Source organism: Eschrichtius robustus, chromosome 3, assembly GCF_028021215.1.
Source record: "Eschrichtius robustus isolate mEscRob2 chromosome 3, mEscRob2.pri, whole genome shotgun sequence".
Lineage (NCBI taxonomy): Eukaryota > Metazoa > Chordata > Mammalia > Artiodactyla > Eschrichtiidae > Eschrichtius > Eschrichtius robustus.
Genome location: NC_090826.1, coordinates 2,188,866 through 2,210,222, shown reverse-complemented (window position 1 = coordinate 2,210,222; position 21,357 = coordinate 2,188,866). Strand labels below are relative to the sequence as shown.

At 55.6% G+C, this 21,357-nt stretch overlaps 1 protein-coding gene across 1 annotated transcript in view; it reads right to left on the bottom strand.

The window, feature by feature from the left end:
- The window catches only part of PRDM16 (PR/SET domain 16), a 321,752-nt gene that overhangs the window by 38,864 nt on the left and 261,531 nt on the right, over nucleotides 1-21,357 (bottom strand). The window contains exon 4 of the mRNA XM_068537697.1: nucleotides 7,121-7,255. Coding sequence (XP_068393798.1) covers nucleotides 7,121-7,255 — 135 coding nt within the window. The remainder of the gene's footprint in view (nucleotides 1-7,120; nucleotides 7,256-21,357) is intronic.

Sequence of the window (21,357 nt, the reverse complement as noted above, 5' to 3'; positions counted from 1 at the left end):
GTATGTTCCACAATTTTTATTCCTCCTTAATCTTAGAATTTTAAAATTTAAATAGGTGAAAATCTCCAGCCAACCTACACTGGGTAGAAATGACTAGATTGCAGACTTCCAGCCTGTAGGTTGAATTCAGGCCAAAGCCGTGCTCTCCCCTCCCTGGAGCAAACGGTTTTCTTAAAAAACATGAAAGTGATAAGTGAACTGGACCATGTTCCCCCCCGCCCCTGCCCCTTTGACCAGTTTGAGAAATTTTAAAGGCGTATTTGAGTAAAATAGGTGAAATCTCTTTCACAGTGCTTATCTTAAAAAAAAAAAAATTAAACCTCTCTCCATCCTAGATTTCGGAATTCACTTGTGCTTGAATTTGTGAAGGCTTTCGGTGTGGTGCACAAGGGGCTTTTCACGAAAGAGAAGCACACAGCGAGGGGAATTTGCATTGCTCTAAGATCTTGCTGAAAAGCAAATTCGCCCGGTGGCCAGTCTGCCTTGGAGAGAGGAGGCTGGGCTGAGGGTTATCCCTGGGCATTTTTGGTCTCTCAGGATCCCCAAAGTGGTGAGGTGGGTCCTAGCGCTGCCTCATTGCTTCAAGACCTTTGGAAGTGTCACCATGTTTCTTCATTACTTGCTGTCCCCAAACGTGGACCATCTCTCTCTGGGAAAGTTGCGGACACTGGAGTCCTGAGGCTGGTGGAGGGGTTGAGCTTAAAAAACAGCCCAGGTGATGCTTCAGGATGAAGCAGGGAAGCAAGCGTTTGGAGCTGCCGAGGGTCTGGGCAGGTCTTTATTTCCCTTTGCCTTCACTGTGGGAACCTTTCCCTGGCTCTTTCAGAGCAGGGTAGGAGCAAGGGGACGGCCAGCCACTCTGGGTTCGTTCGGCACCACCCGCAGGCTCCAGGGACGAGCAGACAATTCTTTCCTTAGGCCGAGAGAGGGGAGAAAGCTTGTCATCTTTGGGATTTGCCACTTTCCTCTCTTCCCAAGTGTGGCTGAAGCAGTTTGTGCCTAAATCTTTACTTTTTGCTGTTACATATTCTGTCACCTTCCCAGCAGTTCAACATTAAAAAACATCTCTCTATATATCTCTTCTTAGTTGTACAGTTTGTACCTGGATGTTACAATTATATTTATCTATGAATTATTATATTTATATATAATATAAAAATATATAGTATACAGTTTGTACCTAGATTTTTTTTTTTTTTAACTTTTGCGTTTATTTATTTATTTATTTATGGCTGTGTTGGGTCCTCGTTTCTGTGCGAGGGCTTTCTCTAGTTGCGGCAAGCGGGGGCCACTCCTCATCGCGGTGCGCGGGCCTCTCACTATCGCGGCCTCTCTTGTTGCGGAGCACAGGCTCCAGACGTGCAGGCTCAGTAATTGTGGCTCACGGGCCTAGTTGCTCCGCGGCATGTGGGATCCTCCCAGACCAGGGCTCGAACCCGTGTTCCCTGCACTGGCAGGCAGATTCTCAACCACTGCGCCACCAGGGAAGCCCTAGATTTTTTTTTTTAATGTATATATGTATATAGTATAAATTATTGGTCACAGTTAAATTGTCTTCATCATTCTTAAGTGCCTTCTTCTAATAAAGTATCCCACTTAATTAAGAAGAAAAAAATATAAATTCTGGTAAATGATGATAGCCAGTATCGTGAATTGATACCTTGCTCTTTGCCCCAAAGGGGGTCAGTTTGCTCCAAAGAGTAAAATGCAACAGCTTTCTGACTCAAAACAAATTTGCTGTATTTTTCAAGTCTTTTGTAAATTGGTTAAGAAGCGCTAAAATGAATTCCCCATCCTTCTCATTTTCAAACAGAACATTGTATCTAATTGTTTGGAAGCTACCATTTAAACCGGCCCATCCACTTACGATTTTTAATTTAAAGAAACTGTGGAGGGAGTGATGGGCTGTCCGGCAACAGGGCAGAGCAGGGCGGTGGACGTTGCCTGCCTGTCGTTTAAAATCCTAGCCCTGGCAGATCGCTCGCCCTGACACGGGGATAGGCGGTGGGGGAGGGGAGGTGGTTCACACCGGAGCAGAGGAAATGAAAGCAAAAGAAAACGCCTTGAGCTTTGGCCTGGGAACACCAGGCTCTCATCAGAAACAAGTGTTGGCTCTCAAAGACAGGGTGCTGCGCGGTTATCCATTGGCTCATCTGCTAATGAAATTCCTTTGTTTAACACGCTCCGCGAAGGAGATTAGCCTTTGTCTGCTTCCACTTTGGGGAGACTCGGCCCCTCTGCTCAGGCTGAGCCCCTCACTGGCCCTCGGAAGGTGCTGGCGGTGGTGGGTTTTCCTCCTGCCTGGCCAGCCCCGGCAGTGGGGGTGCAGCGCGGACCCCGCAGCCCCTTCGAGGTGTGCTGGGGGCTCCGACCCCCAAGTCGCGCTCCCCAACACGTGTGCGTGTGACCCCAGCATCACGTGGTACCATCTTCAGCCCCACCGGCCACCGACATCCTTGCCCTGCTGAGGCAACGTGGCAACAGGAGAGGGAGCTGGGCCGCGCACTGGCCTCTTCCTGCCTTTGCTTCCTCGGGTGGGCACTTTATTTCCAAGCTCTTGTTTTCTTTCTTACCATTAAAAAAAATCCAAGAACAGACCCTGTCTGTGTCTTCTGAAACATCTCAGACCAACTTGTTTGCTCATAAAGGTGGGAGGGAGAACCACCAGGGGTGATCTGCGGGTCTCGCGTTTTCCAAAAAGAAAAGTGGGAGTTGGAGGATGCTGGGGGAACGGTCGAGCCTCCCAAGGTGAACCGAAGCTCCCGCGGGCTCCTTGCCTTCTCTTCCTGCTAAGCTGGGAAAGTAAATCAAAGCACCCCAGGCTCTCCAGCTATGGTCTGACCACCCCCCAAAAGTCCCAGAGGATGACATGTTCCGCCACAGCTGTCTGCTGTGCATGTTTTGGTCCTAGCACCTGGGCCGCCCTAAAGCTCGTGTGGCCTCAGGACCGCCTGTGGGTTCTATGCAGTGGCAAACCACAAGTCACCTTTAGGTGATGCGCTGGGTGCAGGGGGACATTCATGGCCCCCCTGGCCTTTGCTGCCTGGGGCTTACCCCTCCAGAGCTGCACAGAGGAGGGCTGAGGCCGGTGCTGAAGCTGGTGCGCAAGGAGCAGGAGTGACGGGCCAGTCACCTCTCCCCGAGGTCCACTGGGGCAGGGACCGCTTAGAGCCACAGGGCTCCAAGAGGGGCACAGATGAGGACCCGGGGGAGGGGCCCTGAGCACAGCCCTGCAGTCCCACGGCTGGGCAGGGGGCACGTGGTCAGTGGCCTGAGTGGCTCCGGGGAGAACGAGGCCCGGCCAGATGGAAGGAGGCCGTCCTGGGGGGCTGCACTGCCCGGTGCCTGGGCTCCCCGAGTGCCCACGATGCAGCTGGAGGGCTGCCAGCCGCTCAGAACCTCACGGGGCATGGGGGGTACGTCTGTCCCCACGGCCTGTCTGGCCACTGGCAAAGGCCTTGCTGGGCTGAGGGGGATGAGACCCCCTGACCTCAGCTCGCCGCCCCACGTGGGTCTCTCCGGAGGACTCGGGACCATCCAGGAGGCCCGTCCAGAGCTGCCTCAAATCCTCTGGTCGCTGTGGCTTCTGGAACGTTCTCTCTAAGACACCCTCTCCTGCCTGGTCTCCTTTGTCCTCTGGACATTGGGGCTCAGGTCATGGTCACGAACTTCAAGTCAGTGCTCTTCTGACGGAAGTCACTTCTCTACAGAATACCGTCTGGAAACACACTGTTTCCAGAAGCCGTTTTTATGGATCTGAGATCTTCAGCCCGGTTTCTTCCCTGTGTCTGTGCTGTGTTGGGAGGAGGTGGTGTGTATGTGTGTCTGTCTGTGTGTGTGTGTGGTGGGGAGCAGAGAGAGAGAAAGGGAAATTGTTCACTTAAGTGTGTTTGTGTGTTTGTATGAGTGTGTGTCATCGGCGAGGCGGGGGAGGGGGAGTTCCCTAAGTGCCAGGAAATCCGGGTGGAAACTCTTGGGATTATGGAAATCTGAGAAACCCCATTAATATCGTGTAATGTTTCCTTCTCAAAGAGAGGCCTGTCTTCAAAAATCTTTGTTTTATTATTAATATTTCAGGGACGTTTTTATTCCAGCTCTACGCAGGGTCAAGCCGGTCGCTTTGCAGCAAGCTGAGTTGCCAACGGTCGGGACTGGGGGACGGAAGGAAAGACTTTCTGCTGGGCTGCGTGGCCATCCCGAGAGAGAGCACGTCAGGTTCTGAGAGATTGTCTACAAAATAGTTCGAAATCTAGCATACCCGCTTCAAAAAGGTATTTCTAAAATTCACTTCATTCAAACCAACAAATACTGAGAATCTATGTGTATTTCAGAGCAGTTTTCCTATTATTATTAGAGTTTAAAATTGTGTTATTTCTCAAAGGAAAATATATCCCACAAATTGCCCATCTTCCTTTGAGATCTGAGATGCGGCCGCCTCCTCACACCTGTTGGCTCCTGCTTTCCTGGGTGTTTGGAAGCCACTGCCATGCCGTTAAGTTTGGAGATGGGGACGTTGGCGGGAATCTCGGTTGCCCGGTACCAGCAGGAATCACCCGCCATGGTCCCAGGAGGCAGGGCAGAGGGTCCTCTCTCCCTCGGAGGATGGAGGGTTTGAAAGGCCCTGGGTGGAGAAATTTTACTGCTTTTCATTTTTTTAAAATAATTTTTTTATAGATTTATTTATTTTTATTTATTTTTGGCTGCGTTGGGTCTTCGTTGCTGCATGTGGGCTTTCTGTAGTTACGGTGAGCGGGGGCTACTCTTCATTGCAGTGGCTTCTCTTGTTGCGGAGCAGGGGCTCTAGGCACGCAGGCTTCAGTAGTTGTGGCATGTGGGCTCAGTAGTTGTGGCTCGCAGGCTCTAGAGTGCAGGCTCAGTAGTTGTGGCGCACGGGCTTAGTTGCTCCACGGCATGTGGGATCTTCCCGGACCAGGGCTCGAACCCGTGTCCCCTGCATTAGCAGGCAGATTCTTAACCACTGTGCCATCAGGGAAGTCCCCAGGCCATTTCATTTTTGCTTTTGCTTAAATATGCACCGAAGTCCTCTCCGAGCCTGTGAACTAAGACGGGGATAATAAATCCCCCATTTTTAGGCTGTTAGAAACATCCTGCAGGCAAGGATGAAATTTTGATGTTACATTGGGTTTAAGTATTCGAGCCAGGTATGGTTCCGAATGTAGGACGGAGCTTGGTAAGCACTGGGGGATAAAAGGGGGGTTAAATGAAAGGGAACCCATGAGTTTAGGGTATTCCTGTCCACTGGTCCTGAAGAAGGAAAGAGTTTGCTGCAAAGTAGTTAATTCCATTTGGACCCTGCGTGGAGCTGAAATAAAAGCTAACCTGAAATATTAATTATAAAACAAAGATGTCGGAAGACAGGCTTCTCTTTGAGAAGATGCTTCGGCTGCATTTTCTGCATTTTCAAAAGCTTGCCACATAAAGGCACCTACCAAACATTTCTTTTTTAAATAAAAAATCTGGATCCTTCATTATTTTATGCTGCATCTCACAAAAGTGCAGTCCTGGCTCCGGCCTCCTGGTATTTTTTTCACTGCCCCTCGGCTCCCAGACACACGACCAAGGACACATGTTCTTTGCAAAGACAGCCAACGGAAGGACCATCTTCCCATGTGCCTTAACCCTAATTCTCCTTCACTCGCATTTCACATTCATCTGAAAGGGTCTTTTCTTTTTAATTTTTATGATTATTCTTTTCCTTTATTTCCTCAATATATTTTGCAATTAAAAAAACCCTTTTTTTCAAAATGTTGGGTTCTCAGTGGAAGCTGTAGACCTCTCAGTAGCAGAGGTGGATTTGAGCATCGCCAGATGATGTCCAGTGGAGGGAGGGCTGCTCGGTCCAGGCTGAGCCCCACGGCCGGGGACGGGGCTGAGCAGGTGAGGGCGAGGTGCTCGGCAGCTCACGCGGGTCCCAGGGCCTCCTGGGTGTGTGCTCTCTGCATTTCTTTATGCAAAACTGTCTCTCTAAAGTCAAGAGCCTCAAACGGCTTTTAGAGGTTTGCGCTGGCGACTCGAAGCTGCACCCTCTGTTATGTGGTCTCCACAAACCTTTTTTAAAGCAATGGAATCCTTTTTGCAAATGAAATCTCACGAGTAACCCCAAGACAGAGGCGAAAGCAAACTCCTCTGATGGAAGCGGCTGGGCCCCCAGGCATATCGAGGAAGCCATGCCTTGGGGATCCAGTGAAAGCGTGGCCCGAGGGGCCTGCCTCTGAGCAGAGTCTCTGGGGGCCACTTGCAAAGTTGTAATTAAAGACATTAAAGGACTAAGGCTCCTTTGTGTTGGAAACTCCGCGTGGCATCTTCTGTCCTGATTGGTTCCCGATACTGGACGCCTGCAGCCCTGGGTCGGCACGGACATGGAGCGGTGAGAAGGGTCCAGCGTGTCGAGAGGGGTCTTCGGCCTCTTGGGGGCTGGCAGCAGAAGCCAAAGCATCCTTTGGCCCTGGTGGGGCCTGGGCTGAAGTCAGGACCGCACAGCTCAGGAAAAATATCAGTTGGCTCCCAGCAGGGCAAGGATTTTGTGCCAAAACAGGGCTAGTCACCTCTGCAGGCTGGCTGGGCTTCCACAGCTATTCTTGGGGACTCTGGGCAGCTGGGGCCTCACCTCAGCCTTCCAGATGGCCAGTGCGGACCCTTCCGGGCAGCTTGGATAAACAGCCATTTAGACACGATTCTCACGACCAAGGACACGTGTTCTTTGCAAAGACAGACAGAAGGACCATGTCTTTGTAAAGACAGACAACGGAAGGACCCCAAGGAGAGGGGTCCGGTTCTCCACTTCTCTCACGGGGGTGGCGTTTGTCGGAATGTGGACCCTGAAGTTTCAGACCCTGCCCGCTCCCGGCCATGTTTCTTCCCCTAAGCCATCATCTTTTGGCTCTCGAGCCCCGTCAGCCCCGGAGCAAAGGCTCTGATGGAGCATTCGGGGGTGTCGCTGAGTTCCTGGAAACTCAGCACTGGCCAAGTGTCAGGTAGCCCCCCCGCTGCAGGACGGGCTTGGTAGAGATGTGTCTAACCCCTCACCTGGCGGCCCCACTCCCATTCATCCTGGCGCCAGGGCCCCAGGGACAAGGCTCTGTGCGAGCCCCGGACCTACCTGCTCGTTGATCTGACACATGGTGAGGTTCTGGTGGTCACAGGAGCATGCCACGCGGACGTACTTGAGCCAGCTGCCGGCCCCGGCCTGATTAGCGTCCATGCAGAACTTCCCGCTGCCCAGGTCTTCGGAGATCTGCCCGGCAAGAAAGAAAACCAAGAAAGGTCAGAGGCATCCTGTGCGCTAGAGCCGACACACTCTATGTTCGCCCAGCAAGAGAGTCCGCCGTTTGGGTGCAGAGTAGGAAGGCAGGCCGGCCTCTGGGCATCAGCCGACCCTCCGGGCATCAGCCAGGCCCTCAGCCCGCCAAGCCCACCAACGCCCAGGAGCCTCCGGGAGGGAGCCCGACGCAGAGGTAGGAGGACCGTCCTGTCTGTTCTCACCGAGCAGATCGCTGCCCTGGCACAGCCATAAAAGTGCCACCGGCGTTGTGAAAACTCCCCAGCAAGCGGCCCCACGTGTGAGAAAGCAGAGGCCGCTGTGTCCGAGAGCACGGCCCTCTGCTGAGCGCACTGGGCTGGGCTGGGGGTGAGCGGTCTCGAAGGTGAAGTTGTGGTCGGGGTGTGGCTGCGTGCGAATCTCGACGCGTGTGCGCCTGTGCATGCGCGTGTGCCAGCGTGCACGCTCACAGCAGCGTGCACGTCGCCCTGCAAGAAGGAAAATCATTTGGTTTTCTTAAAAGTGGAAGTTTCCATCTGACACTGGGTGTTTGCAGACGCCCAGCCGGCAGAGGCCCCACGGGCCCGACTGGCATCAGGTCCTTTGCTGCCGCTCTTGTTTTCTGAACGCCCTCCTGGCAGGCAGAGGCCGGGAGCGTCTCCGGTGTGCGCACCTCTGAGCAGGTCATTTCCCAGAAGACCGACCTGACTGCTGTCCCTGCCGAGGTGGACGCTGCGGCAGAGTCCCTCCCACCTGCTTTGATCAGTGCCCGCTCAGGGGCCCGGATCCAGAGCCGTGGAGGCCAGTGGCATCGTGGGCAAGCTCCTGGGCAGCTGAGCTGGGAGGCTGGGAGGGAAGGAGGGAGGGGCTGGGGGGGAGGGGGGAGGGGCTGAGGCCACCACCACATTGAGGACTGGAAGTAGGTGTCCAGGTGGGCAGGAGTGTCCAGGTGGGCAGGGGTGTCCAGGTGGGCAGGGGTGTCCAGGTGGGCAGGGGTATCCAGGTGGGCAGGGGTATCTAGGTGGGCAGGGGTGTCCAGGTGGGCAGGGGTATCTAGGTGGGCAGGGGTGTCCAGGTGGGCAGGGGTATCTAGGTGGGTAGGGGTGATGGGAACAGGGTGTCAGAAAGACTCAGTGAAGTCAGGGCAGGGGGTAGTGACCTGTCTTAGCACAAACAGAGGAGGCCGACCCCAGGTGCACGGCCCCTGTTCCCCTGGGGGGTCTCCCCAGTGCCGCCTGATGAACAGGTAAGGACCCGAGACGGGAGGCAGGCTGCCCCTGAGGGCTGGAGGAGCCCACTTCTGGCCAGAGAACCAGGATGCTTTGTAAACAGCTCCGGTGCCTCCCACACGTCCATGGACACTTTCTAAATGGCCCAGGGTCCCGCCTGGCCCGGGAGTCAGCGAGGTTTCGGGAAGCGGCCGCCTTGCTGTGGGAGGGCCTAGAACCCACCTCTAGTCCTCCTGCGCATCCAAGCCCCGCAGACCCCCGGAGCCCACGGCAGCCCCTCCTGCCATGCCGAGGCTCTGAGTGGCTGCTGAGCTGACCTGGAAGGGGCTGTGAGCCCAGAGGCCTCCCTTGTGATGATTCTCCGTTCTGGGGACTTCAGCCAAATGGCCCTAATTCTGAAAGAGCGCCTGGGACAGTGTGGCCACAGGGAGGCTGCCCGGCCCAGCCTCTGGTCCTTGGCTGCCGGGGGTGAAGGGACACGGCCGCTCTGGGCCCCATCGGGAGGCCACTGTGGGCTTGTTGGGGGCAGGCCACACGGGAGAGGCCCCTCTCCTGACGCTAACGCCTCTCACGGGCCCCTCCTCTTACCTCCCACCCCCAGTGCAGGAAACCCGCAAGAAAGAGCCACCAAGAAAAGCTGTGGGTAGTGGCACCGTCACTCGGCGAGGCACCCGGCCGCCTGGCTCCATCACAGGGAGGAAGAGGGGCTGGCTGGCCAAGACTCAGGGACCCCTCCACCCCCCCAACCCTGGGCCTCCCACCCAGCATCTTCACAGGTGGGTGTCGGCGGGCGGCTGGCAGTCTCTCTGTCTCTGTCTCTTTGCCTGTGTCTCTCGGTCTCCTCCCCCCACCCATGGTCCAGTCTGGACTAGCAGAGACTGTCAGTGATGCTGTGAGCCGTGACAACCAGCGCAGGGGGAGCCCCCGCGTCTGCCATCCCCCCAGAGAGTGCGCTTGACCCTGCGGTTCTCAAAGGACGTGTGGGGTTGGGACAGAAAAGCCTGGGAGGCCGGATGCAGGCACGGCCCGTTGCCTCAGTTCCGGTAGATTCTGCGACACTGCAGGGCGGCTGGAAGACCCCAGGCTCATCCCCCAGCCCCACACCCGAGCCCTGCCTGACCTAGGAGCAAATCCACACTTCTGCCGGCACACCTGCGGGCACATGCACAGCCCCCCCATGGCAGCACTGCCTCGCGGAGAGTAACTTCTGCATGGCCCGGCCCTCCCTCCTGAACGTCCCCTCTCGGCCCTCTGGGAACAGGCCTCTCTCTCCTCCACGTGATGGCCCTGCAGGTATTTGGACACGGCCCTCATTCGGCAGACAGCTCCAGGCCTCTCAAGTGCGTCTGAACGTGGACACGGCCGATGGCTAACCTGCACGGACGCTGCTCTGGGGCCTCCAGCCTGTGTCCGTCCTTCTCGGGGTGCAGGGCCCAGAGTTCAGAGGCAAAAAATCCTCCAGGGCCCCCCTGCCCAGCTTCAGGGGATGTCTTTCCTCTCCGGTGAGCAGCCCCTTCCGGGAAACGTCCCTCCTCCTCAACCCGGAGGACCTGGTCCCCCAGCCCCGACCATCTGGACCATCACAAGGGTGGCAGTTACTTCCTGAAGGTCCCTAAAGGTCCGGGGGCCCCTTCTCCCTCGTGGGCACCCTGGTTGGCTCTCTGGGATGACAGAGGAGGCCTTGGGTAATGCCTTCCACCCAAAGAGACTAAAACTCCCTCTGAGAGGTAGCAGGGAACGGCTGACCTTTCCACCAGGGAAAGCACAAGAAGCCCTGGTCCTGGGGCCCTGAACCAGCGATGCGGGGCCAGGTTGGGCAGTGGGGGCCTCAGCCCGATGCCAGGACCACGTCTCTCTCCCATCTTTGTGTGGAGAGTCCAGCCCTGTAGGGCACACCTGGGCATACCTGGATGACGGAGCCGGGGCAGGGGGCAGGGGCAGGGGCGCAGGCAGGAGCCTGGTCTGGAAGCTGCTGCTTTTCTGCTTCAGATCAGACCAGGAGTGGCCCTGGGCCTGGGCCTCGGGCCCGGTGGACAGGTGCTGTAGGCTTGGCTTCTTGTTTGCGGCGTGCATGGGCCGTGCCGTTTCTGATTCCAGAAGGGGAGAAATGGGCAGCGACGTTTGTCTCTCTCTGGCCTCCTTTCCTTCTGTCTCGGGCCTTCTCTCCAGGGTCTCCGCCGTGGCCAAGCTGGGGCCTCTGGGGTGCTCACACCATGAGCCGTGTGGGCTCAGGTCTCTCTTGGTACCAGCACTGCCCCTTCTTCGTCACTGCGGACCTCCCAGGCAGGGGCTGTTATTGCGCATTTTCAGGACACTAGATGGAGGCTCCAGGACACTAGATGGAGGCTCCAGGAGCAGGGCCGGGCCCAGCCCAGGCCCCCCACACGCTGCCTGAGCTGGATCGAGGACCAGAGAGAGGGTCTCCGTGCCCATAGGACTCGGCACGCCCTGGGATCCAGAAAGCAGGCCGGGGCCGTCACAGGTCCCCCCTCCCGCCTCTCTCGGAATGAGACTTTCCAGGGCCCATAAGGACGGGTCATGTCACTCTCTGCCCAGCTCAGCAGGGCCTGAGGCCTGGTTTGGTCTGTGCTCAGAGCCGCGCCCCAGGAGGCCAATACAGGTAGAAGTGGATGGAGCAGGAGAGGGTGACTGCAGAGCCCCTGCCCCAGGCTGCGAGCTCGGTTCCGCTCCTGCACAAGGCATGAACCAGGGAGGGTGTGACGGAAGGAAGGAGGTGGACCGGTTGCCGCCTAACCAATCTCCTAGGGCAATGTTAGCAGGCAGTGGCCTGGAGGCTGCCATGGCCTTGGGGCTGGGTCTCTCTGCAGATCTGAGGTCTGGCCCCTCTGCCTGATCGCATCCAAAGCCTGGCTCTGGGCAGTTTGGGGCTGAGCCTTGGGGGTCCCGGAACCTCCAAAGGAAGCTGCCCTCCTGCCCGCTCTCCCCTACTTGGCCTTCCAGGCCTCTGCACCGCTCGTCCCCCCACCAGCTTCCCCAGCTCATAAATCACCCCCACCAGAAAGGCCGAGTTATGAAGCAAAGGCATGGAAAAACTCTCTTCACCTTGACAATTTTTTTTTGCACATCATTTGGGGTTTCCTGCACCTCGAATTTGTGGGCTCACTGCTGGGCTCCTCTCTCACGTTTAACGGGCATGGCCAGCCTCTGGCCATCGGGGTGTGCGTGCTGGCGGGAATGCCAACGCCTCTGTCGTCAGCTGCCTGATGGGTTCCAAGCAGGCGGGAAGGAACGGGCCTGGGAGTCCGGTCCCTCGGCCCCGCGTCCTGCCTCTGCAGCTCGGCTCCATGGAGGCCTGGGCCCGGCGTCCGCTTCCAGCTCGGGGAGGACCCGCGGGGCAGGTCTCATCCTTCTCGCCCTGACCCCTTCTTTAAGCTGATCCAGAGCCACGGGCTCAGCCACCAAGCTGTGTGGGGCTGTCCTACCCACATGCACCCGCACGTGCGTAACACAGACACACACACACACACACACACACACGCACACCAAGATTTATGGCGTCCACGAGTAGCTGAAACAGAAAGTCCATTCTTGTGATGGAAGGAGGTGGGGGAGAGGCTTTCTGGAAACACCTCTGCTGGGTGCAGATGCGGAGCCTGGATGAGCTCGTAAATCCTCTGTCCTCACTCTCATTATGGGGCTCGGTGGTGACATGAGCAAGCACCAAGGAGAAATGTGGCCGGTGGGAAGGGGTCGCACGGCTGCCCAGCAGACAGGAGTCCTGGCAGGAGGGTCATGGGGCCCCACCTGCTCAGGCTGAGAGGAAGGTCGGGGGTGGGGGAGGGAGGAGGGAGGGAGGGAGGGAGGGGGGATAGGGAGGGAGGGAGGGGGAGGGAGGGGGACGGGGAGGGAAGGGACTGCTTCAAGGAGGAACTCATGGAAGCTGTTCCTCCAAGATGGAGGCCAGTCTGTCTCCGAAGCTCACGGCGGGGGGTGGGTAGAGAGAGCCAGTGTCCACGGGGCTTGTGCCCAAAGGAGCCGCGTGGGGTTCCTAGGACACCCTTGCTGACCGTGATCTCCGTGGGACAGTTCCAGGACATTGTGGCGGGATAAGGGCCGGGGTCCCTCCGTCTCAGGGACCCGAGAGCACAGCCCAGGATGGGGATTCTGCAGAGGAAGCTGGGTGCCCGACAGGCTTGCTGATGGTGCAGCAAGGCCATGGCCCCACGCCCCTGCCTGGGGGAATCCGCTCATGTTAGCGATGGGCAGAATCTCTCAGCTTAGAGCCAGACCCCAGAAACCACACTCTATGTGTTCGGGGGCCACAGATGCCTTCAAAGGTCAGACCAGAAATCACTTACACACCCAAGTGCTATATAAACACCCCCGGGGTTCTCAAACCCTCTCCCCTCAAAATCCTGCCACCCAGGTGCCCCGGCGCTCCCTGGGGTTCACAGACCATCTCCCACAAAACACCCAGATATTCTATGCTGCTACGTTCCCTGGGGGCCCAGCCTGGAGCCCAGGAAGCAGAGCTCACTGCCGCTGGACCTTCCTCTTCCCTCCCCACCTCCTTCTTCGGCCCCATCTCCCCTTCCATCAGATTCTGATGTCACTTCTCCCTTTTTCTTCTTTTCCTCCTCAGGCCAGGGGCTGCACATGAGGGGCCAACTCTCCCAGCAGCGTCTGTGCAGTTCGCAGAAAACCAGAGGGTGAGACGGCGGCAGAGCGGAGAGGTTTGGTCTGCTCCGTGCATCGCCTGGGCTGGAGCAGGACTTAACATGCCTGATCTCGCCAACAGCACCCAGGGGACAAGAAGAGAGGCTTTGGTGAACACGGGGCTATGTGGGCTGTTCCGAGGGTCCCTGGCCCTTGGTGTGGCCTGAGCACAGCCCTGCTCCTGGCCCGAGTCAGGTGTTTGGGGGCTCGGCTTCCTCCCAGCCTGTCCTGTCCATCACGGCACGTTTGCAGGCTGTCTCATAGGCCGTGGGCCATAGCCCTGACCCATCAGAAATAAACAGGCAAATTGGTGATTGAAACTAGTGCCCTTAAGTCTGCAGGGAAATAAATGAATGAGAAACTTGCTCAGACACAGAAACCCCTCAGGGTGATCGGCAACCAGAGGGGTCTGCTGAAACCTCAGGACCAGCAGCTGAGACGTCCCTATAGGCAGCCTGTGGGGTGGGTGAGAAGCCTTGCAAAGGGATGAGCGCCCCGTCACTGTGGGGATTCAAGGGCCATCCCTCCAGGGTGCTCCAAAGGGAGACCGGACCTCTGACCATAGGTGCCCTTCCAGCCCTGACATTACGAATTCCGAATCTGACAACGTGGGGATTTTCTGGGCTCCAGCCTCAGTTTCCCCTTTGGAACTAGAAAGCCTCTTTCCTGCTTTCCAGCTGCGTGGAGGCCTGTGGCTCCTTGCAGGGAGAGCACGCTGTAAGGAACACTTGCTTTGTTCCTGGTAGCTCCTTGAAGACATCCCGAACAGAGCCCCACTCCCACAGCTCTGCCGGGTTCAAGGGCACGTGTGCCGCAGGGACATATTTGTGGCCACGGACGGCTGTGGGCATCTGCTGCTTCCCCGGCTGTCTGCACCTGCCCATCTGCTCTTCAGAAATGTGCCAGGTTGGGGGTGGGCTGTGCCCACTACAGGATGAAGACGGTGCTGGCCAGAAGCAAGGGCCTCTTCCTGGGTCTGCTGGGTGGGTAAGAAGCCCAGACTCCTGGCCAGTCGGGAATCTCCCGTGGGCTGCCCGGGGCCCCCGAGAGACAAACCAGCCCTGGCGGTGAGTAGGAGAAGGCCGCCAGCAAACAGGCTCCATCCCGTGCCTCCTCCTTCAAGAATTCCTCTGCCCTCAATGTTCAAAGCAGCACTGCTTACAATACCCAGGATGTGGAAGCAACCTGAGTGCCCGTCGACGGAGGAATGGATAAAGAAGATGTGGCACGTATGCACAATGGAATACTACTCGGCCATAAAGAGGAATGAAATAATGCCATTTGCAGCGACACGGATGGACCTAGAGATTGTCATACTGAGTGAAGTAAGTCAGACAGAGAAAGACAAATATCGTATGATATCGCTTCCATGTGGAATCTGAAAAAATGGTACAAATGAACCTATTTACAAAACAGAAATAGAGTCACAGATGTAGAAAGCAAACTTACGGTTACCAGGGGGGGAAAGGCGGGGGGAGGGATAAATTGGGAAATTGGGATTGACATATACACATGACTATATATAAAATAGATAACTAATAAGGACCTATTGTATAGCACAGGGAACTCTACTCAATCCTCTGTAATAACCTGCATGGGAATAGAATCTAAAAAAGAGTGGATACGTGTATATGTATAACTGACTCACTTTGCTGTACAGCAGAAACTAACACAACATTGTAAATCAAGTATACTCCAATAAAAATTAATTTAAAAAAAAGAATCCCTCTGCCCACTGGTGTGTGGGGCTCTGGCATCATAGTCCGGAGGTTCTTGGGGTGTCCCCAGAGAGAAAGCCCCTGGTCCCTGCCGAGAGCCTGGGCCCGGCCTCAGCCCCCAGCAGGAGGGGGCCCTCCTCGCAGACCCAAGCCAGCGGCTGAGCCAGGGGCTGCTGGGCGGAAGTCCCTGACCCCTCTCTCAGTGGGGTGGTGGGCAGCTTCGGCCACCCCCAGAGGGCACTTTTGCCCGGAGGCTCCGTCTTCAGCATAATGCTGGTAGCAGATGGTGGTACGAGACTTCTGTGGCCTTTTTGGGGCATTTCTCACAAGCTCTGAGATGGGATTTCAGTTGCTGTGTGGACACCAGGGTCAAAGCAAGAATTTCAGGCTGAGCCTGGACCTGCCAAGGAGGGCAAACAACTGCGGACCCCAGACCTGGTCCCAGATCCCTGGCCCCCCTTTTACTTAACCTTGAGGAGATGGCTGGTGTCGCCAGGGCAGCTCCCTGCCGGATGGGTTCTTGCAGAAGTTTCCGTCCCCAAGTAATACAGGTGCACACCCTGCCCCTCTCTGTCCCCCTGCCCTGGCACTGCAGTGGGGGACCCACGAGTGTCTTATGGAGGCCCTCGTGCAACCATACAGCAGGGTCTCCCAGCAAACACCAGCACAGATGGCCCAGCCTTGCCCAGCTCCAGCCTCAAAGGGGTTCTGCTTCTTGCGGGGTGAAAATGTCCACATCTGGTCCAGCCAGCAACGGCTGGGCCTGGGGGCTGACCAGAGAGTTTGATATTCAGGGAAGGGCAGAATCGTGAGAAGCCATCCACGTGCCAACTCCCGGGATGGTCTGGACAGGTAAAGGCTATTGGTACAGAGAAGCCTCCCCAAATCCTGGCCCGGCTTGTAAAGTCCCCCCCAGCTAGCAAGTTCCTGGCCTCACTGCAGGCTGCAGGCCTGCCCCGCTCCCTGGGCTGCCATGGTTAAATCGCTAACAACCCAAACACATTTTCAAACCCTGATCTGATTTGAATTTGGGTCCGGAGCAGAAGTCTCTGAGCCTAAAGTCTGCACATAAACGCAGACTCAGCTGTGACATTCTGAAGTGACACACTTGTGTTTGTTTCTTGATCATAAAAAAGATTGGGGAAAAAAAAAGCCCAAACACCCCAAACCAAAGGTTTGTGGCAGCACCCTTGCGAGGGCCGAGGCGGGAGCCCAGGGGCTGCCCACAGGAAGCGGTTTCTCTGTCATTGAGTTAATGCGAGGCCCCCGGGAGGTGTCACATTCATAACCTTTTTCTGGCCACATTGATGGTGACAAACTGCAGAGCTTGTGACGGGGCACCCCCCCGCCCCGCCCCCTAGCAGGTGCAGGAGGAATTCCCACAATGGCTTGGCTGCTGTAAATTGAGGGGTGGGAGTTTCCAAAAAGAGCAAGCATGCTCCCTGAGGCCGGGGGTAGGGGGCTGCCTGCACCTCTCTTTCCCGGACAGAAGCCCCAAGCGTGGGAGCCAAACGCCAGGCTGAGGAGCCCACCAAGGATGCCCTGGGCCTCCTCACCCGCCTCTCTGCCCCTTGGCTGGGATTCTGCTCCCTCCAGCCCACGACCTCAGCCCAGGGCCTTGTTACCCACAGACCCTCTCAGACGACCCCGTCACCGTGGACAACAGCCAACACAGGCTGCACTAGGAGTGACGTCCAGACGCAGCCCTCAGAGAAGCAGACACATTTGGGCGGAGGAAGCCTCTGTCTTCCCCCTGCCTTCCTCTTAGACATCCTCTTGTTCTCTGGAGGGCAGTGGTGTGCAGAGCCTGCCCCGGGGCTCTTTCCACCCCACCCTTGGTCAGGAGGAGGCAACTACAGGCCGCTGACGTTGCCCTCGCTGCTGGCCGCTGCTGAGTCTCATTACCGGGTCCCTAGATGCTCCCCTCCCTGACGGGGAGCCTCTGTTGTAGCCACATTTGTAGATGAGGAAACTGAGCACAGAGGAGTGAAGTAACTGGGCTAATGTTGCACAGCTGGAAAGGAGCAGATCAGCTGGACACTGTGCACTGGCTTGCCCCTTTTATGACCTGTGGGGACCACGTATCCTGGCCGGTCCTCCCCTTCTCACTGTTCTTCCTGAGGATGGTGGCCAAGAGCAACTGAAGCTTCCCTAGAGCCTCACCAAGGACAAGGGTTCACACAGGGCTCACTGAACAAGTCCATGGAAGGATGGATGGTGGATGGATGAGTGGATGGCTGGATGGATGGATAAGTGGATGGATAGATGGATGGATGGGTGGATGGATAGATGGATGGGTGGATGGATGGATGGATGGATGGATGGATGGATGGATGGATGGATGGATAGATGGATGGGTGGATGGATGGATGGATGGATGGATAGATGGATGGGTGGATGGATGGATGGATGGGTGGATGGATGGATGGATGGGTGGATGGATAGATGGATGGGTGGATGGATGGATGGATGGATGGATGAGTGGATGGTAGGATGGATGGATGGTTGGATGATTGGATGGATAGATGGATGGATGGATGAATGGATGGGTGGATGGATGAATGGATGGCTGGATGAAAGGATGGGTTGATGGATGAGTGGATGAATGAATGGATGGTTGGCTGGATGGATGGATAGATGGATGAGGCACAGAATTCCCCCAACATGCCCAGACACTTCTGGCTTTCTCCAACTCCCATGGTGAGATATAAGGATACATTGTACCAAGAGTTGTAAAGGTGGCAGAACACAGGGACACCTCTCCCAAGAGGACTGCCCTGATCCCACACATTGGGGTGGGACCCTCTGAGGGGCTCTCACTGCCCCTGCCCCATCACAGTAAGGATGATGGTAGACCGTGGCCGTCCTGTCCACATAATTTCTTTCTCTTCCCCTGCATGATGAGGGCTTCGAAGCTTTCATCTGGCCGATTCCCATGGCCAGGCTACAGTGGGTGCTCAATAAATGTTTGGGCGACAAATAATGAGTAGGTGCCTCAAGACAACGGAGAACTTCCCCCAATATTCTATAGGCCTTTGCCCAAGGGTGTTTCTTTCCTCACATCCCCTTGTCGCATTCTGGACCCTTTTCCTTCTCATTCTTCCGTGGATTCTGCTGAAGGACATACAAACCCTCCTTTTAGTTGCTCTCCCTCTCTGGAAATCAGAGCTGCAATTTTTCCTGGATCCAGTGTTACAGTGTTTCTCTCCCGTGCACAGTGCTGCAGTGTAATTCTCCCCGAAGTCATCGTGGCAACATCCTCTTTCCAGGGCAGAGGCCAGGCTGGCTAGTACATCTCAGCACCCCGTGGGATCTGGCACACAGTAGGTGCTCGTAGAAGGTCTGGCGGTGGCCAGGACGCATCCAGCAGGGTTATATTTAGTGCCTCCCCTGCCGCTGACTCAGTCCCTCTGGGCCCATCCTTCTTCCTTCTCTGGGGGACATGTCAGTCTGGAGAAGCTCCATGACTCATCGCCTCTGTATCAGGCCTCACGTTTTGAAATCAGCTCCCGCAAATAGCTCCAATCTCAGTGGGACGAATCTAAGCCCCATCACGAGCATTGCTCATTGCTCTGTGATGGACAAAAATGGCCACGGGAAGAGCTCCTGGTGCGGACAGCGTCTGAATGCCTGGCTAGAGGGCAGCTCTGGTTTCCTCCCCCAGCGCCCAGGTGCCACATGTGAGAGTGCTGGCCGGGGCCTGGGCCTTGGTTTTGGCTTTACAGAGAGAGGAGGCGTGTTTCCCCCTGAGCAGTTGGTCGTAATCGCTCCGCTTCCTAGGATTCAGCCGTCATCTAGTGGCTGAGTGGGGAGGGGTCCCGGGGTCCTGGAACTGTAACCCAGTGGGCTCATCCTTTCTCTTGCCCTCAACCCTCCCAGCACATTGGACGTGGAGTGTTAAGAGTCTGGGGTTGTGATGCCATTTTTCTGGATCCCGTGGTCTCCTTCTGGATTCCTCCATTCTCGGGAGCTGTCATCCTGGCCAGAGGTCATCGAGTTGCTCACTGATGGACCTTGAGCCTCACGCCAGGCCTGCCCTTGGATGTAAGCTCAGCCTGAGATGTTGTCCTGGGAACCCAAAGCCGGCTTCCTTCCCAAGCTGTGGGCATGTTGGGTCAGACCAGCAAGTTTGGAAATGATTCATAGGCAGAGGTGAGGCAAAGTCAGTCTTGAATGACAAATGGAACCAATTAAATTCAATCGCTCTCCTTCTCTCCCCGCGTTCCAGCCAGTTCCTACAGCCAGTCACCTTTGACGAAATATATTAAAGGAATTAAGAGTATGTCCCCCACAATGATATTACCTGGACCCCTTTCAAGTCCACACCAGTCAAGTGCAAACATCTATTCAAGCCCAGGAAATAGAATTGAAACGGTTTATTAAAAATCTAATCACCAGCATTTATATGACACAAATGGTTCTGAACGGCACCCACCAACCCCACAGCCTCTTCAGGGGCAGCACAATGCAGCCGATTACCCAGAATTTAAATGGGGGTGTTTAAGAGCCTTGGAACATTTTAATCGGGAGCTTTCTTTGTGGATTCTGCTATTGTATTTTTCTCTTTGGAAGAAGGCAGAGGATGGGAGGACACATTTTCTTTCCTCCTTTGAGCGAGCTGCATATGACTTATTCTGGCAGATCTGTTTCTATTGATGTTGTCAGAACGTGAATAAAACCCATGGGAAAAGGGAACACCCCGCTTTGCTTAATTAAAGCAGAGTGGCTCGCCCGGCTGCTGTCCTGAGTCGGGACACCTCCCAGGTGACCGGATTGGAGCTCTCTCAAGATGAGGGGCTGCTTTGCGTGCAGAGACGGTTCCCTTCTTCCCCAGGGTGGAGGCGGCTGGGGCCTCTGTCTCTGGGGGAGGGGTGGTTGGTGGTCTCCTTTGCATCTTGGCTTCCTGGATCTCTGGCTCCCGCACAGACGGTCAGAACAGCTGTGGGTACAGAAGGGTTTCCTCTGAAGCCTTCCTAGCCAGCCGCGGGCACCCAGAGCTTGATCACAGAGTCTCCAGGGGCCGAGACCCCCCAGACTTCCGCCAGATGGACGTGCTGCAGACCTGGTCTTTGGTGTGACTTCTGAGCTGGGAACTATGTCCTGGAGACTCTTTGCCAGAGCTGCCCCACATGGTGACTGGCCTCCAGCCCCACACGGCAAGGTTTGGGGCCGCTCTGGGCAGGCAGGCGGTCCTCAGCGATCCCTGGGAGGTTAAGAATGCTCACCGAGCTGGTGGTTTCCCTAAGTGGCACACGGCTCTTCCCCTCTGTCAGGGCCTGGGCTCTTTTCTAGAAGGTTCCCTGCCTCTGTGAGGAGATTCAGCCCTTAGGGATGTCAGATGGAAAATGTCCCTCAACCCCCTTTTCCTTCACCTCTCACTCTCTAAACATACATTCCTTTACTTTTATTTTAAATTCTTTTTGTTTAGTCTTCCTCTCCAAATGATGACTATTTTAAAATTATCTTTCAAGGAAAAATAATCACTTTGATTCTTTCCCAAGTGCTTTTTTTTTTTTTTTTTTGAAGACAAGGGTGTTTTTTTTTTCCTATTTAATGCCTAATTTAATTTTTAAAAAAGTAATGAAAAATATAACAGAATCAAAACATTTAAAATAAGTACACTCACTTCCTACTCCACTAATTCTTTGTCATATCAACTATGAATTACGAAAAATAAGTTCGTAAATGTAATTACTTTAAAATGCGTGGCTACTTCCACTTTTGTCAATATTTTACATTTATGTATATATTCTATGGTGGAAATTCTCTCTGAAGACACTACCTCCTTAAAATCTTGAGGACCACCTTAGAGGCACAGTCAATAGCTGACATATAAAGTTGGAGTACAGGCCTTTGGAATTTGGCATCTCGCTGGTACAGTACAAGGACCAAGGTGTATTTGAAAATGAATCTCCAGCTGGGTGGGCCCCATGCTATAGCATCATGGTGATTTCCTTTAGACTCATATTTACAGAGGGGCCTGACTCTTGGGGAAGTCCAGAGCGGCTGCCCTGCATAACAGCCTGTGGGGGCTGTGAGGGCATCAGATGCGTTTCTTATGCATTGCCTTTGTGACTGAGGACTCTGGGGCTGACACTGGCAGGGCTGGGTGGCAGGTCCTGCCTGGGGCCCTGGGCTGTGACCCCTTGGACGCCATCTCTGGGAAAGGCACACCCTGCCAGGTCCGGGCCTCTGCCAGCTGCACCTTGGGGAGGGCAGGGCAGGAGGCGGTGGCACGTGGAGATGCGGCCTCAGGGTGACTGGTTGCTTTGCCGGGTCCACTGCTGCTGCGGCCCCAAGGCACGCGGGTGTGACCCCTCACAGAGGCAGCTCTGAGTCCCACAACCAGGACCAGGTCCCTGCACGACGGCTGGGGAGAAAATCCACCACGCGAGGGTTTTCTGCAGAGGCTGGGGGCGAAATTTCTGGATTCACATGGAGCTCAGACGCTAGG